The sequence below is a fragment of the Staurois parvus genome, unplaced genomic scaffold (genome assembly GCF_062004578.1).
Source record: "Staurois parvus isolate SC_StPar_1 unplaced genomic scaffold, SC_StPar_1.0 ptg000334l, whole genome shotgun sequence".
NCBI lineage: Eukaryota > Metazoa > Chordata > Amphibia > Anura > Ranidae > Staurois > Staurois parvus.
In genome coordinates, this window is record NW_028318130.1 from 7,705,399 (window position 1) to 7,721,935 (window position 16,537).

A 16,537-nucleotide genomic window follows, 5' to 3' on the forward strand; every position below is an offset into this window, starting at 1 on the left:
CGCTTCTGGTTTACCATAGCGATCCCGGCTTTGTTCGGCTGTCCGACCAGTCAGTAGACACATCGGCTGGTTTCTCAGGTCTCCCGAAGAGACAGGAGAGCCCGAGAAGGCCCCAGAAGGTGGTGGGAGGGGGGGTCGTCCCCTCCCTTTGCATGTAATAGCAATTGAGAGGCTATTTAGCTACTCTATTTGCTATTACAAAACAGCCAACCGCAAGCTCTAAAAAACGGTACCGAGATGATGCCAGCAGCTTCAGGCATCATCCCACTACAACCACTGGGAGACCGGTGACGTGCCAAGTATGTGACTGGTTGGCAAGTGGTTATTAACCACTTGCCTACCGGGCACTTATATCCCCTTCCTGCCCAGGCCAATTTTCAGCTTTCAGCGCTGTCACACTTTGAATGACAATTGCGCGGTAATGCCACACTTACCCATATTAAATTTTTATCACTTTTTTCACACAAATAGAGCTTTATTTTGGTGGTATTTACTTGCTGCTGGGTGTTTTATTTTTTGCGCTATAAACAAAAAAAAGAGCAAAAAATTTGAAAAAAAAGTTTTTCTTTGTTTCTATCATAAAAGTTTGCAAACAGGTAATTTTTCTCCTTCACTGATGTGTTTCGATGAGGCTGCACTGATAGGCAGCATTGATATGTAGTGCTGATGGGCACTGATAGGCAGCACTGATGGGCACTGATGAGGTGGCATGGATAGGCAGCACTGATAGGTGGCACTGATGAACTCGAACTGATGAGGCGGCACTGATGATGCTGCACTGATATGCAACAATGATAGGCACTGATAGGCACTGATAGGCGCCACTGATGGGTGGCACTAACTGGCAGCACTGCTGGGCACTGACTGGCGGCACTGCTGCGCAGCACTGATGGGCGGCACTGATGGGTGGCACTGATGGGGGCATTGCGGGGCACTGGTGGGTGGCACTGCTGGGCAGCACTGATGGGTGGCACTCATGGGGGGCACTGCTGGGCACATGTGGGTGGCAGTGCTGGGAACAGGTGGGTGGCACTACTAGGCACTGATTGGCACAGGTGGGTGGCACTGCTGGGCACAGGTGGGTGGTACTGCTGGGCATTTGTGAGCTGTACTGCTGGGCACAGGTGGGCGGCACTGGTGGGTGGCACTGCTGGGCACTGATCATCAGGGCATTGATGATCAGTGCCCTGATGATCGATGCTGATCCGTCCTCTGACAATTGACAGTTATCGGCAGTACTTTCCTCACGCTGTGACAGCGTGAGGAAAGTGCAGCCGATGACCGGCAACTACATTTACCGGTGATCTACTGTGTCATTGGACACGGCTGATCATGTGGTAAAAGGCCGCTGTGATTGGCCTTTTACCACATCACGTGATCAGCTGTGTCCACAGGACACAGCGATCATGGAGATTGCCTGGTGTGCGCCCCCTGGGGGCGTGCGGGAAGACACGTTCTGGGACAACGTCATATGACGCCCTCCCAGAACTGGACAACCGCACTGTAGCAGCCATCCGGCTATAGCGTGGTTGGCAAGTGGTTAAAGTAACGGCTAGTAGCGGCTGTTCACTTAGCAAAGAGCATTTTTACTTTTAGTTTAGTAAATACAGCAAAACTGAGTTCACTTTGAATATGGAATCATGTGCAAGGAAAATGAATGTGACTCTCTTGGTACACCACATTTTTTAAATCAAGGCACCTGTAAAAGAAGAGTGTATATACAGTACCCTTCCTGCTGCTTGCACATGAAAAGCCTTCATAGGAAGCCTGATGACCTAAGCATATGTCATAATACAGTAGTGACATGGAAGTCAGCAGGAGAAACCAGTGAGAAATGTGGGGATTCATGAGACTGACAAGGCTGGAATCATCAGTTTTCCTGAAGACTTCTACACAAGATTTTCAGAACTGAGTGGCATTCGGCACCATGGACAGAAGGAAGGTGATCCTGTACATTCTTCATATAGGCTGCATTTACACCTGCGTGTTTCCCAAATGCATGAAAAAGCACCCAAAATCTGCGTTTTGGCACGCGTATCAGAAACACACTGCAAACATGCTGCCATTGTTAATGGCAAGTGCGGGTAGCAGATGCGTGTTTTTTCCGCATGAAAAAACAAATGCATCAAAACCCCCACTGATAAGGCGCCAGATGCCCCATGACTAAAAAGGGACTGGAGCTACTCTGGGGTGTTTGTTGTAACTTGGGCAGCCCATTCATGTGGATGGGCAGCCCTAGGCACGACGTGCATTAGCGTGTAAAAAACGCGCAAATAAAGGCTCAAGTGTGAATGGGGCCTTACAGGTATGACTCAATTTAAATAAAATAATAATATAACAGCTGAGTCACATAACAAACACAGGATTGGATGATTGAAATCAGCATCAGTTCACCTTGTTCACTAAGCTAAGTGAACTTTCACCTAGATAAGTGAACAGAATCTACTTTAGTAAATCAACTCCATTGTCTAGTTAAATTCCAGGGCAAACCAGATAGGTTAATAATTAGTATAAAGCAAACAGGAGAAGTAGAAGTAGAGAAAGTAGAAGTGGAAGTGAAGAAAACAGTTTTTATTAATATAAAAACACAAATATGTCCAGTATGCTGTCCACTGAAAATAAGCGTGTAAAAAGAAAGTAACATATAAGATACCCTTGTAGCAATTATATTTTGAATTTCTTGTGTTCTAGGATTCTGTTTGCTTATGATCTAGCTGCCAAGCATTTTGGATGATTGTCTCTTAGGTGTTGAGATATACAGTACTTTACAATATTCAATATAGATTATATCAGTCAAATGTTCGAAACTTTTTTAAATACTTTATAAACCGCAGTGCAACTGAACTTTCAATTTAAACACTTTTCAGGTGCAACAAAACAATAGGTGTGCAATGTCTTCAGTTTGTTTTCTTTAGTGCCAGTTCACATACTGTATATGCGGTTTGGATGCGGTTTGAACCACATCCAATCTGCATGACGTGAAAAAACATTGCTTCCTATGGTGCCTGTTCATATATGTCCAGTGCACTGGCGGTGTGGATTCAGTGTGGTCAGGTTCAGGTGTGGATTACAGGCTATTGAATTCTATGGGAATTGTTTCTAAGCCGCATATGTGTGAACAGGATAAGATCCTGATCTAATCCTGTCGTGAACCTGACGTAAACCTGATGTGAACCTGTGAAAAACTATTATATCAATTAGCTGTGATACCTGAGCTTTATTCCACACCGCACATTTGTGAATCAGCTCTTAGGGCTCGTTCACATGACTTTATTTCTAACTCTTGCCAAACGCCCCTATAGCGTTTGACAGGCATTAGACAGACGTTTGGGAAGCATTTTTAATGCTCCTCAAATGCTCCCCAAACGCTCCCCAAATGCCCTATGCACGGTTTTGAGGCGGTTAATAGGCGTTTGCCAAGCGTTAAAACCGAACCACAAATGCTTATAATGAAGTTAAATGGTGTTAACGCTCCGCAACGGACTCGCAACCACACCACAAACGCCTGTCAGCCATTTGAGGAGTGGCACCATAGACTTGAATGGGAGGCTTCAACTCCTCCTGACTCCACACAAGGCGTCAGGTTTGCCGCGACACTAACACTTCTGTGTGAACAGCACTGTGTGCTGCCATGTGCAGAATTTTCCTAGGTGTTTGAGAAGCGTTAAAAACACTTCCCAAATGCCTGTCTGACGCCTGCTTACAAAGCTAGTGTGGACGTAGCCTTAAAAGCTGTTACATCCTAAGCAGACCCTTCTCAGTAAATAGCTTCAATCATGCTTGGGACAAAGTATAGATCTATGCTCAGACAAAAAAGTTAACAAAAAAAACAAAAAAACGACCCCCAAAAAAACAAAAACAGAAACCAACAAGAAGAAAAAGAAAACACGCAAAAAAAACCCCCAAAAATGGGCAGACTCGATGGACCACTCGATCTTTTTCTGCCGTCAATTTTCTATGTTTCTGTTTGTTGTTAGGAAGCAGTGATTCCAAACAGAGGTCCAAGATGCCCCTGCTGAGTAAGAGTTAGATCTCTCCAATCGGGAGGAAGCATGAGGTTTGCTGATTGCAGAGCATGTCAGACCTCAGCAAATCATAGAGAGGTCTTTCTCTATATCGGCAGAGGACAGACTTCTACTCAGGCTATGGCTGCATTCTAAAGAAAAAAAGCTGTATGACTTGATGCACCTGGAATGGATTATCTGATTTAAATTGAATGTTCATTTAAAGTGTTTCTAAAGGCAGAAAGTTTTTTTACCTTAAAGCATTCTCTGCATGCAGCTTCCCCCACCAGCCCCCCAATACTTACCTAAGACCAATCTCAATCCAATGACATGAACGAGATCAGAGGCTCTCTGCTCATTAGCTGAGACGTAGAGGCAGGGAGCATTGGCTGCTGTCAATCACATCCAATGCGGAAGGGGCAGGGGTTGAGCCCCTCTCTGTGTGTCTTTTGGACACACAGAGTTGGCTCAGGTGCAAGCACACATGAGCGCCCCTATAGCAAGTTGCTTGCAATGGTGGATACTCAGCGGGGAAGGGGGGATAGAAGTGCCAGCTGGGGACCCATGAAGAGGAGGATCACGGCTGCTCTGTGCAAAACCATTGCCCAGGGCAGGCAAGTATAACATGTTTGTTATTTTTTAACAAGGTAAACCTTTTCTGTCAATTTAATGCTGACCATGCATAAATTTGGCATACACTTATTCCTGACATCCACAATTACAAATACTAAGAAAATATTTATAATAACATCACTTTCCAGCCATTTATGTTTTAAGACAGCACCTAAAGAATTTGAGAAAAAATAAAGAATCTCTGTACATACAGTTGTGACCAAAATTATTCAACCCCCACTGAAATTGAGTGTTTTGGCCAGTTTGACATTGCTTTTGATCATTCAGTCATCTTGCTTACATTTACATTAAAGAGGCACTTGTAGGTCAGACAAATATAACATAACAGTTATAATGAAATAACCACAAATGTCTTTTCTGTGCTCACAGCATTATCAGTTTTATTCAACCCCCAAGTGACATTCAATCTTAGTACTTAGTACAGCATCCTTTTACAGTTATAACAGCTTTTAAACGTGAAGCATAGCTTGACACAAGTGTCTTGCAGCGATCTACGGGTATCTTCGCCCATTCTTCATGGGCAAAGGCCTCCAGTTCAGTCACATTCTTAGGCTTGCGCACTGCAACTGCTTTCTTTAAGTCCCACCAGAGGTTCTCAATCGGATTTAAGTCTGGTGACTGCGATGGCCACTCCAAAATGTTCCAGCCTTTCCTCTGCAACCATGCTCTAGTGGACTTGGAGGTATGCTTGGGATCATTGTCCTGTTGAAAGGTCCAACGTCTCCCAAGCCTCAGGTGTGTGACGGACTGCATCACGTTTCCATCCAATATCTCCTGGTACTGAAGAGAATTCATGGTACCTTGCACACGCTGAAGCTTCCCTGTACCTGCAGAAGCAAAACAGCCCCAAAGCATGATTGACCCTCCACCATGCTTCACAGTAGGCAAGGTGTTCTTTTCATCATAGGCCTTGTTCTTCCTCCTCCAAACATAGCGTTGATCCATGGGCCCAAACAGTTCTAATTTTGTTTCATCAGTCCACAGAACACTATCCCACAACTTTTGTGGTTTGTCCACATGGCTTTTGGCATACTGCAGTCGACTCTTCTTATTCTTTGGAGACAGCAAGGGGGTACGCCTGGGAGTTCTGGCACGGAGGCCTTCATTACGCAGTGTGCGTCTTATTGTCTGGGCTGAAACTTCTGTACCCACATCTGACAAATCTTTTCTCAGTTCCTCAGCAGTCACACGGGGACTTCTCTCCACTCTACGCTTCAGGTAGCGCACAGCAGTCGAAGTCAGCATCTTCTTTCTGCCACGACCAGGTAGCGTTTCAACAGTGCCCTTTGCCTTGAATTTGCGAATGATGCTTCCTAAGGTGTCTCTTGGTATGTTTAACATCTTTGCAATCTTCTTATAGCCATTGCCCTTCCTGTGAAGAGAAATCACCTCTTCTCTTGTCTTCCTGGACCATTCTCTTGCCTTCACCATGTTTGTAACCACACCAGTAAATGTCTAGAAGGAGCTGAGTATCACAGTCATTTTAAAGCTGCCTAATTGGTGCTTATTATGCTTGATTGCTGCTCGGTGACATCCACAGGTGTTTTCAATACCTGATGGAAAGCACCTGTATGAACCTCTGTTCTTCAGAGTGGTAGTCTTTAAGGGGTTGAATAATTGTGGCAATGAAGAAACCACATAAGAACCATTTACTACTGTATTACATAAACAATTGATGTCATTTTAGTTGCATTTGGGTAGTTACAACGTCCTTGTAGGATTTGATTCTGAATACAATTCCAAATGTACACTATAGTCCCTAAACCCCTTTACAGCATTGGGGGTTGAATAATTTTGGTCACAACTGTATGACAACAAATGATTGAAAAGAGCACCTTTTCAACCATAAACAAATTGCTCATAAGGTGAACATTGGCGTCATCACGCATGTACACACCTGCCGGAAGTCGGCCTTGTTGGAATCCTTTGGCAATTGAATGGCTTGCTATGTGTTACTGTATGCAGCTGTGTAATATGTGCAAAACTCACTTTAATAAAATAGGCTTCATTTTTAACTCTATTACCCTATGTGAGTTGTCTTTCTCTTTACACTACTGAGACACTTTCATGTGTGGAAACTTGGTTTTTGATGTAGTTGAGACCTGGGATTTATAGCCTCTATGTATGGATAACCTGAGTCTTGGTATGGCTGAGATTAGGAATCTATAAATGGTCTAACAGCGCATAAAGGGTTATAATGTAATGGTCATTCATCTCTGGTAAGAGTTTTGTGCAAGCATATTGCTGAGCACTGAGCTCTGGGTGTTTGTTGGGGATCAAGAATCACCATGAAATTTTAGCGGTGTAACTTTTATGAACTATATAGCTTGGAGTGAAATATTGGATCCTGCAGCTTTTCGAACTGTTTATGGACATTTATAAACAAAAGGTAGCGTTGTACTTTTTTTTGTAAACAAAAAATGTAGATATTTACATGTATGGGAGATACGTCATAATTGTCTTGGGTAGCAAGTGATTAAATATGCACCCTTGGTTGTGCTCTGGAAACCTGAAAGTGAATGTATATTAAAAGTGGGCAAGAATCAGACCATGACCTGATTGTGCTTTGATGTCCAACATTGCCACTGTTACTGGCTATAGCTAATTTATGATATATTAGTCAGTGCAAGAACTGTAGCAGTTTACATAACAGCTTAAAGCGCCTGTACGCAAGTGCAGCCTGGTGCTGCACCTCCTAGTTTTCCAACCCCTGCTATAACTCTCCTTCATCTCCTAGTAAAATCATTCTTTGATCTGCATATATTTACAAACTGCTCCAAGTAATTATAGATCATTAACAGCACCATTTCTACAGTTCTCCTGGGGCTACTTGAAGAGGTCCACCTAGAGAGCTGCGTAACAAATGCCCACCACTGCCAGAAGCTCTGCCTGTTGTGAAATCAGGAGAGCTGGATGTAACTATGCCTATGTCTATCTACAATTGTGGGCAATCTACTTTCTTCTGGGAAGGGTTAGTTACACAAGTCTTGCCATGCTCTCTGCAGTCCAAAATCTGTCAACTGATTAACTTAGTTAGAGTGGCTACAAATACCTAATCAGCTATTTATGCTGTAACCACATTAATTAATGCTATGTGGATTTTGTATGATTGCTTCTACTATGCCAGAACACAGTTCGTTTTCCTGAAGCCTGTAAATCCCTTCTCAAATGCTACACTGCGCTGTATTGTTAGGCCTATAGCGTGCTAGTCATATCCACAGACAATCGTCCAGCAATTTCAAGCCTTAAATCACAAAAATGAATCAAGGAAACCTGACAAAATACTTGCCATAAAAATGTATAAACAGGTGATGGTAGTTGTTGTTGACCTAGTCGATTGTTTATTGAAATAAGAAAAAAATGTTTGATATTGCTTGGAAATTGCCCTGTATATAGCCAGCATAAGGGTGAAAAATGTTGTGCATTATTAATTTGCTCAAACTAGGAATGGTTGTAAATGGCCAAGGGAAACAAGTTGGCAAGTTGTTTTGCCTCTTATTTAATATATTCTATTTTTTGGGTCAGAAGAGTAGGTTTTTTATCACTGGTCTTAGATTTGTGAAAGAAAAATATATACATATATTAGCATTATCTGTGTATCAGGCAATCTACTTTTCTTTACATCTGAAATTGCTGGTACCATGGAACTCTACATTTAGCTACGTAATGCCACCATTAAATATTCATTAACGACTGTACTTTCTCTAGGCTGACTACCTCCCACCCCCGAGAATAGACACTGCCAAACTCAGTTTATCTAAACGGGCAGGGGGGTAAGGTTTCACAGATCATCAAGCCATGCACTTGGCGAGAATATTGGACTCGTGCAAACACACCACCTCCAAGAGATGAATGGCACTGGTACAAGCCATGTCCACTGTTCCACTTACGGCCATCACATGGCTTGGGAGGTCCTGCCCACCTAAGATACATGACCACTCAATCCTGGGCACCAATTTTAGCATCTCCCTTAAGTCTCCTCTGACAGTTACAACTGACACCGGAACAGAGAGTTTATCCTCTTTTTTACACATAAGTCTTCTATTTCTCAAGGTCACAAGAGAGTGGGTACAAGCTTTTAGCCTAGTGGTACCAGGGTCACTGTTAGACTGCACCGCATGTTCCCTAGTGTCAGCCCCAATTGCTGAAGATGTGGCCTGGCTAGGGGTTCGATTCTTCATATTTTTCGGTCGTGTCTCAGAATCCAATCTTTTGGCCAGATGTATGCGCCCTGATTAAGGACCTTACGGATTGGGACAGAAACCAGCGGCATGCCTCCTGCACCTTAGCTCCTTCTCTAATCATAAATACCAACATTCTTTGGGAAGACATCCCATAAATGCGGCCGGAGAGTGTATCCCAGCTCTCTGTAAGTCCCCATCGCCTCCCACTGCGCAACAGTGGATAACATCGATAAACTACATGTACAAGGAGGACCTCACCTCATCCCTGAGGAGACATGGTTCTATTAGAGCCAGCTCACCTTCACAGAGAAATACTGTGTTCTGCTTGTAATTACTTCAGCGTGACTGGATTGATGTGGGACTGGGAGGATCTGAGGCCCCCCTTTTTCTTTTTTTTGTTTCTACATTTCCCCGCTCTACCTCTTTTACCTCTCTTGCTTTTTCTTTCTTCTCACTCTTAGCTTCTCTGACATATATAAAACCCCTTCTGATGGGATTTGGGATTCCCTATACTCTCTGCAACAATTGTTCTAGTGTCCACCTCCCCTACTTTCCTTGTGAGTATAATGCTGTGGGTCCTCCTGTAGTTGGTGAATTCACATATCCCTTTCTCGCTTCATTCTGTTTTTGTGGAGTAATCTATTGGGTTTCTTGGATTACTTGTCAGTCTTAAATTTGACCCAATGTGATCACACGTATGTTAAGCTACATTGGAGCGGCAACTAGGGTTAGTTTTTTCTGGTGTATTGTATATTTTGTAACTGAAAATAAAGACTTAAAAAAATATATATATTCATTAATGGCAAGGGATAATGCTGTGCAATTATGAAATAGTTAGGACAACAAAAATGATTGCTGATTTGACAAACCTGAATCAATATCCAAGACAACACCCGCAGCATTCCAAATACCTTCATTTCTTTCCTCAAGGTCATCGACAACTGATTTCTAAAGAAGTAGTCCACAGAAAAGGGTTCTTAAATAGTAAGCTGCCACAAACAACATGGCATGGTTTCCTTACAAGATGCTTAGGTAAATGGTACAAAGTACACAGGCACAAACAAATTCACCGTATAAATGCATGCTTCCAATAATGCAACTAAATACAGTGGCAGAATAAATCATGGACCTTTTTAGGGATGTCTGTGACACTGTTTACAACCTTAAAACACATTGTACATTCCAAAGAAATATGGAAAATATATGATTTACAGAACCAAGACATGCTCAAGCAAATAGCTTGAACAAAAACGCTTAGCATTGTACAATCCTATGTCTATTGCTGCAATGCCTCTAGTTTAAATGCTATGGTCCTTTACTTTGTCACATCTGACTATCCTTACATGGATTGATCTCTCAATTTCTATGCCTAAATCAAAATTCAGAGCAATTCTTTATACTTACATACATTATTCTTCAAAAAAGGAAATTAAGACATTCAAAATAAATAAGCCCTCGGTAGAAAGTGAAATCAAAATAAGAAACCAAAAATATCAGGAGCGGAGGGAGTAATCAGAAAAGCAATAATGACTTTTGTGTCATTAAGGCTGTAGCTTGTGCTGAGCTGCAAGCTATATTTAGTCTGACAACATGATCTAAGTCATCTGAGGTATAAAGCTGCAAGAGCGAATACAGCACTTCTCTGTAAACAAACTAGACTGAGCACAAAACATATAAATATATTTAAACATTACCTAGATCTCCGTCTCCCCACGGCACCTCCAAGTATTCACCATGTACCAAAAAAGCACTCATGTCTGTACTATATTAGGCCCCTTTTAATTGCATGACTTTGAGTGCTTAGTATGGGAGCTACGTCCAGAAGCTGTAATCCAAGCCTTTTACTAGTTAACCCCTAAACTCAACTGTTCAGTATTTAACACAATGATTCTTTGTAGAAAATGGAGAACAACCATGATTTGCATATTTTGTTTGCTAGCATTTAATAAAAAAACCATAAGAATACTTTTCACAGGTATCCTATTGCAAAATTGTTATTACTAAAGGTGTAGTGCAGGAACAAGAAATTGTCCATTTTACGGACCTCCTCTAGGAACATCTACCGCATTACGGCACAGGCTACACCTCCATACACTATGCTGCCAAATGCTTGGACTGTCTTCACAGCTTTATTTATGTCTGCTTGTCTGAGAGTTTTACTGCCTGGTTACTGAAAAAATATCAACATCAGTTCTGAGGCTCTCTCAGGTCCCATTTTCACTTGTAGAAAATGAGTTTTTAACACAATTCCTTGCTGATCTAGATCACTATATGTGTCATCTTAACAGGGAAGCAGGTTTAATCACAGCAACATCATGGCAAAAAGGCAAGAGGCGCCATCTTTAAAATAGTGTGCATGTTGAACATGGTAGGGAAGCTGTACCATGTTGCATCTTTATATATACTTATTAGTTGGACATAGTGGCTGACCAGGGAGAAGTATGTAGCAGGAAAAAATGCAGGTCAAACTCCTGATCTCCAAGCTGGTTCCTGAAGTCCTGAACACTCTGGATCAGCATGACAACCTTGACAACAATTTTTTCCCCACAAATTGAGCTTTCTTTGGGTGGTATTTGATAACCTCTGCGTTTTTTATTTTTTGACCTACAAACAAAAAACCCCCACAATTTTGAAAACAAACAATATTTTTGACTTTTTGCTATAAAACATATCCAGTAAAAAAATTAAAAAAATAAAATTTCTTTATAAATTTAGGCCAAAATTTATTCTGCTACATGTTTTTGCTAGAAAAAATCCCAATATGTGTAAATTAATTGGTTTACTTAAAAGTTATAGCATCTACAAATGGCGGTATAAATACTGGAATTTTTTTTTTTTACAAGTAATGGCGGCGATCAGAGTGTTATTGCGGGACTGCAGCGGGCATTCTGACACTGGGGGGAACTGATTAACTGCCACTGACGTCCCTAGTGACACTAATACTGTGATCAGTGCTAATAAAAAGCACTGTCACTGTACTAATGACACTAGGCAGGAAGGGGTTAACATCTGGGGTGGGTTAACAGTGTGCTGTGTGTGTTTTACTATGTAAACATGTTGACAGGGGAGAGACCTGTGCTGTTTACACACAGACCTCTCCCGTCAGCTATGCTGATGATCACCGGAGAATCGGGTGCCGGGACCCGGTGACTGACATACTGAGGAGCCAATAGCGGCGAGGGTAAGGAGCGTGCATGTGCCCCCTGCCTGGAGATGCAAATGTCGTGTGATTTTGCACAGTACTTCTGCTATAGGGCAGTCAGGAGGCGGTTAATTTGCTTCTTGCAGGTTTGTGTATATAGTGCCATAATATGACTGACTTACCTTTCAAATGGAGCCCATCAACACGGAGCTGTCTCTGATCTGGCACTTTCATATTTGCCTGGTGTTTGCACTGTCCAGCCATTTGAATGCCTGGCCATGCTGAAGTCAATAATGCGCATGAACACACAAGTTACCATTGTGGTGCTCTCTGCATTCACGACACAATCCGTGCCGTGAACTCAGAGCACACTGCGCATGTACCACTGATGTCATCAGCTGGAGCCAATGTAAATATCTACCAAACGGCGTAGTTGACATTCACAGAACCAACAGGTAAGACTTTGTATAAGCTAACCTGCAGGGCAAAGTTTCACTTCAGAATCTACTACTGCACCAAGTTCAAAAGTAAGGGCAAAGTATTAAGTGGTTTGAAAGTAAGTTGATATCAATAAACATATGGTAACGCAAAATTGGGAGTTTAAAGTTTCAATCAAAACTGTTTCTATAGTTTTCGCTTATATAAGTTAAGTATAATAAAACATTTAAAAGAAATATCAAATAATCTCCTGAATGGACTAATAGTAGCTATTTTGTGCAGTGGAGCATTTAGAGTCATATTATTATTCTTAGTATTTTATCTTCCTTTTTTTCCCAAACAGAACAAAAAAAAAAAAAAGCATCAGTATATCTGTGTTCATCCTGAAAGATGAAATAGTTATTGGCATCCTATGACAGGCCTGTAGGGCAATGCTGATTTACTGACCTTGGTTAGTGAGGATGCCCCAGCTGGCACTTCGCTTTGCTGGATAGTTTTCTGTGCTATCTACAGTGTTTTTCCTCTTGCGGCCACACTGTAGTGCAGGCTCTACAGCCATCCTTTCCCCTGAATATGGCTCCCTCTTCGGTGGTTTAGCAGCCCTCCCAGGGCTGAATCTCCATGTGTTATTCCACCTAGAGAATGTTTGTGCTCTACGCAGAATGTCAGCAGCACACTGAAATCTTTTCAGTAATACCTAACAGGCTGGGGCTGGTGGGTACTCAAAGGGGGAAGGGATGGACTGCACTAGTGCTTGCTATTTTTAAAACGGGGAGAATCAGCTTAGCTGCAGTAGGATCCAGCAGTTTGGCAGTGAATAAGCAATGTCAATTTCTTTTTAAACAGAAAATGCAACGAAGGACAGGCAGTCGGTCAAGGCTCATCTCCCTAGCCATGTTCTTATGCTGTATTTACATTATGCATAATATTAATGTTTTATTTCTGCTGTGAGAGGCAGTGCCAATCCTGTGAATGTAGGATTAACACGTCCACTGTCTTGCAGAATAAAAGTTGCATCAGAGCAGCTCATTTAAAATGCAGGAGCTGTATTGGAGTTTCTTTCCATGCTGGATGTCAGCCAGAAATTGTTTTCCTATTAGTGCAGAGGCTTCAGTTTACTTCCCATGAAAGATGAAGTGTCTTTTTAATGGCCATGATTCATTTCTTGGCTGGAAATGTATGCAGTACATAATACAGATCAAAACAAGCTGGATCAAAGGGCAGTCAAAAATTTCAAACCGAATGCTTTTACATCAACTGAAAAACAGACATAGTGAAAGGTAACCTTATGGCACCACTCCACGATATGGATGGATGGAAGGAAAAAGGATCACCCCACCATCAAGTGAGAAGAGAGGAGCTTGAGTCCGAGCAATTCCAGTGTCAGCCAAGTGAAGGGATGGACGCTGCTCAACCGACCCCAGGAGTCCAATGTTGAGGAATGGCCTTAGTCGCCGTTCTGGCCACACCCACTGATGCATTTCATCCTGCCCAACGGGGCTTGGTCACAGAGGCCATTCCTCAACATTGGGCTCCTGTGGTTGGTTGAGCAGCGTCCATCCCTTTACTTGAATTTGGCTGAAAAACAGACATGTCCTGATATCATTGACCTATGTTTTCATACATGTTATTTTATGTTATGTATGTCGTTTTGTGTACACAAGCTCTGATGTTTTTAGTGTAACAAATCCATGTAGTTTCCTATTTTTGTAACATATTTTTATCACTTGCATTTAATATTTTTAAATATGTTCAAATCCTTACTCTCTGCTTATTACTAGGTGATTTGTATAGAATATAGAGAGAGTGTTCTGTATTCACATCATTGTGTTGAGAAGGGAGCCATCTATTGGGCATTCACTGCAATTGCACTCTTTTGTACCTCTGTCAATAAAGGACAGAGAGTGTCTCATGCTTGTCAAAAATAAAGATTTTCCATCTACCACTGTAGCTCTAGTTTAGCTTCCAGAAAAACACACCATTGAAGGCCTCCCTTCTCTCTTTCATACACATATGACTGTAAGTTCTTTAATTGTGCTTGTCAAATTCACAAATATATCTAGATCACATTTGAATGTATTCAATGTGATATGTAGGTAGCGGTTTTTAAAAATGTATAAAATGAACACATTTTTTACAGAGACATGTGTACAAGCATATTGTAACTTCAGTTTATGTGATTGTTTTGCAGTTTTACACTATTCACAGAAGTAAATTCAGTTTTTGAATGAAATACAATGCTGTCTCTGTCAGTTTTCAGCTAACCATTAGTGGAACGTAGAATAAAAAGTCATCTATATGCAGGCAACGATATAAGAGCTTCACAGTAAAAAGGCATCTGTATACAGGCGAAGGTAGAGAAGCTTCACAGTAAAAAAGCATATGTATACAGGTGAAGATATGGGAACTTCACAGTAAAATGGCATACATACAGTATACAGGCGAAGATAAAAGGAGCTTAATTTAAAAGTGAAATAATCTACATGAAAACTGTACTTGGGACTGTACTCCACTTTAATTCATACATCATGGATCCAAATAGGAGTGTGGACATTCTACATCAAACTTAAGAGACCAGGTCTCGCATGTCTGGCTCCAGAAATTTAGTCCATTCCAGCAGATCATTAGTCATTTCTGAAGGCATCAAAGCAAGAGCAAAGGCAGAATCAGCACCAGCAGAGGCCTTATATGCTCAAAAAGAAGTTGACTTGATGAAGCAGAAAGCAAAGGCTGAAGCCACCTCCTTGTGGCAGAAAGCAGAGCTAGAAGCTAGTATGCATGTGCTGCAGACTCAAAGGGCGGCAGCAGTAGCAGAAGCAGAAGTTGTGGGATACGAAACTGAGGTTGGGTTGGAAGGAGATCTGCTCCAACATCTTAAAGATATAGCAACTCTAAATTTAGTGCAAAGGACTCAGAAATATGTACAGAACCTTGCTCCAGACCAAATTACAACAGAGTATGCTTCTATCAAGCTTATCTCTAACTCGATTCCACACTTTCCTGACTTGACATACTGACAGTCCTCTCCAGATATGTCTGTACTGACCCCTGCTTTTCACAATGACTCTGAAATTGTCCCAGTGCCAAGGGTACACGTTCAAGAAAGCAAAGATGATTTTAGTCCTTAGCATCCATCACACGACATGGGTGATCATGCATCCTCCTTCAGAAATGGCCAGTTAGGATCCTCAGAGACAACTTATCTAGCAAAGCACCTAATTCGGTGAGGATTAGTGAGCACCAGGCTACTAACATTTGATGGTCACCCCAAGAACTATTGGGCATGGAAGACATCTTTCCAAGGCAGCATCAGAGATCTCAGTCTTACAGCTAGAAAGGAGCTAGATCTGCTAACAAAGTGGCTTGGACCAGAGTCATCTCGACAAGCCAAGAGAATCAGGTCTGTACACATTCATGATCCAGCTGCTGAGGTTAAAATGGTATAGCAGAGGTTAGAGAACTGTTATGGCACCCTGAAGCTATTGAAAATTCTTTATTGAAGAAACTGGAAGACTTCCCTAAAATCTCTAATAAAAGACAACCTAAAGTTAAATGACCTTGGTGGCATGCTGTTGAAAGGTCAATGCAGCCAAGACTGAAGGCAACTTACCAGGTTTGGGATACCTGGACATGGCATTTGGGATTAAACCAATAATCAAAAAGCTTCCATACAGTCTGCAAGATAAGTGGATTTCTCAAGGCTCTAAGTACAAGGAAGATCATCATGTCTCCTTCCCACCATTCAGTTTCTTTACCAAGTTTATCGTCAACCAAGCAACGACTAGAAATGACCCAAGCTTCATATTCTCAAAGTGCAGTAACCAGATGTCAGCCAACACAGAGAAGATAGGAGCAAAGCATGGCAACAGACCATCAGTGTCAGAAAGACAGAGGTGTCAGCCTCTAATGCAGCTTTACATCTTAACAACTCTGAAAAGAAGTCTATGGACCCAGACAATTCATGCCCAATCAGTAAAAAACACACACGCACTATCAAAGTGGATACAGAAGCAAGCACATTGATGAACATAAAGCTTACCTGAAAGAAAATGCTATCTGCTTTGATTTTGCGCATCTAAAAAACACATTGCTATAGACTACAAGGTCAATATAAGATGCAGAGAGTGCAGTAGTGA

General features: G+C 41.9%; 1 protein-coding gene across 6 annotated transcripts in view; it reads right to left on the reverse strand.

The window, feature by feature from the left end:
* The window catches only part of ASB5 (ankyrin repeat and SOCS box containing 5), a 75,477-nt gene that overhangs the window by 18,080 nt on the left and 40,860 nt on the right, over window positions 1-16,537 (reverse strand). Inside the window, exons 1-2 of one of the 6 annotated variants that reach the window (XM_089684059.1) lie at window positions 10,226-10,246; window positions 9,691-9,769 (exon numbers count right to left, since the gene is read on the reverse strand). The exons of 3 other annotated variants lie outside the window; for them this stretch is intronic. In XM_089684059.1, the coding sequence (XP_089540185.1) occupies window positions 9,691-9,769; window positions 10,226-10,231 (85 nt within the window). In that variant the 5' untranslated portion in view covers window positions 10,232-10,246. Of the gene's footprint in view, window positions 1-9,690; window positions 9,770-10,225; window positions 10,247-10,515; window positions 10,592-12,848; window positions 13,086-16,537 lie in introns of those variants that run through there. 2 more of the 6 variants (XM_089684058.1, XM_089684060.1) reach the window with 2 other exon arrangements.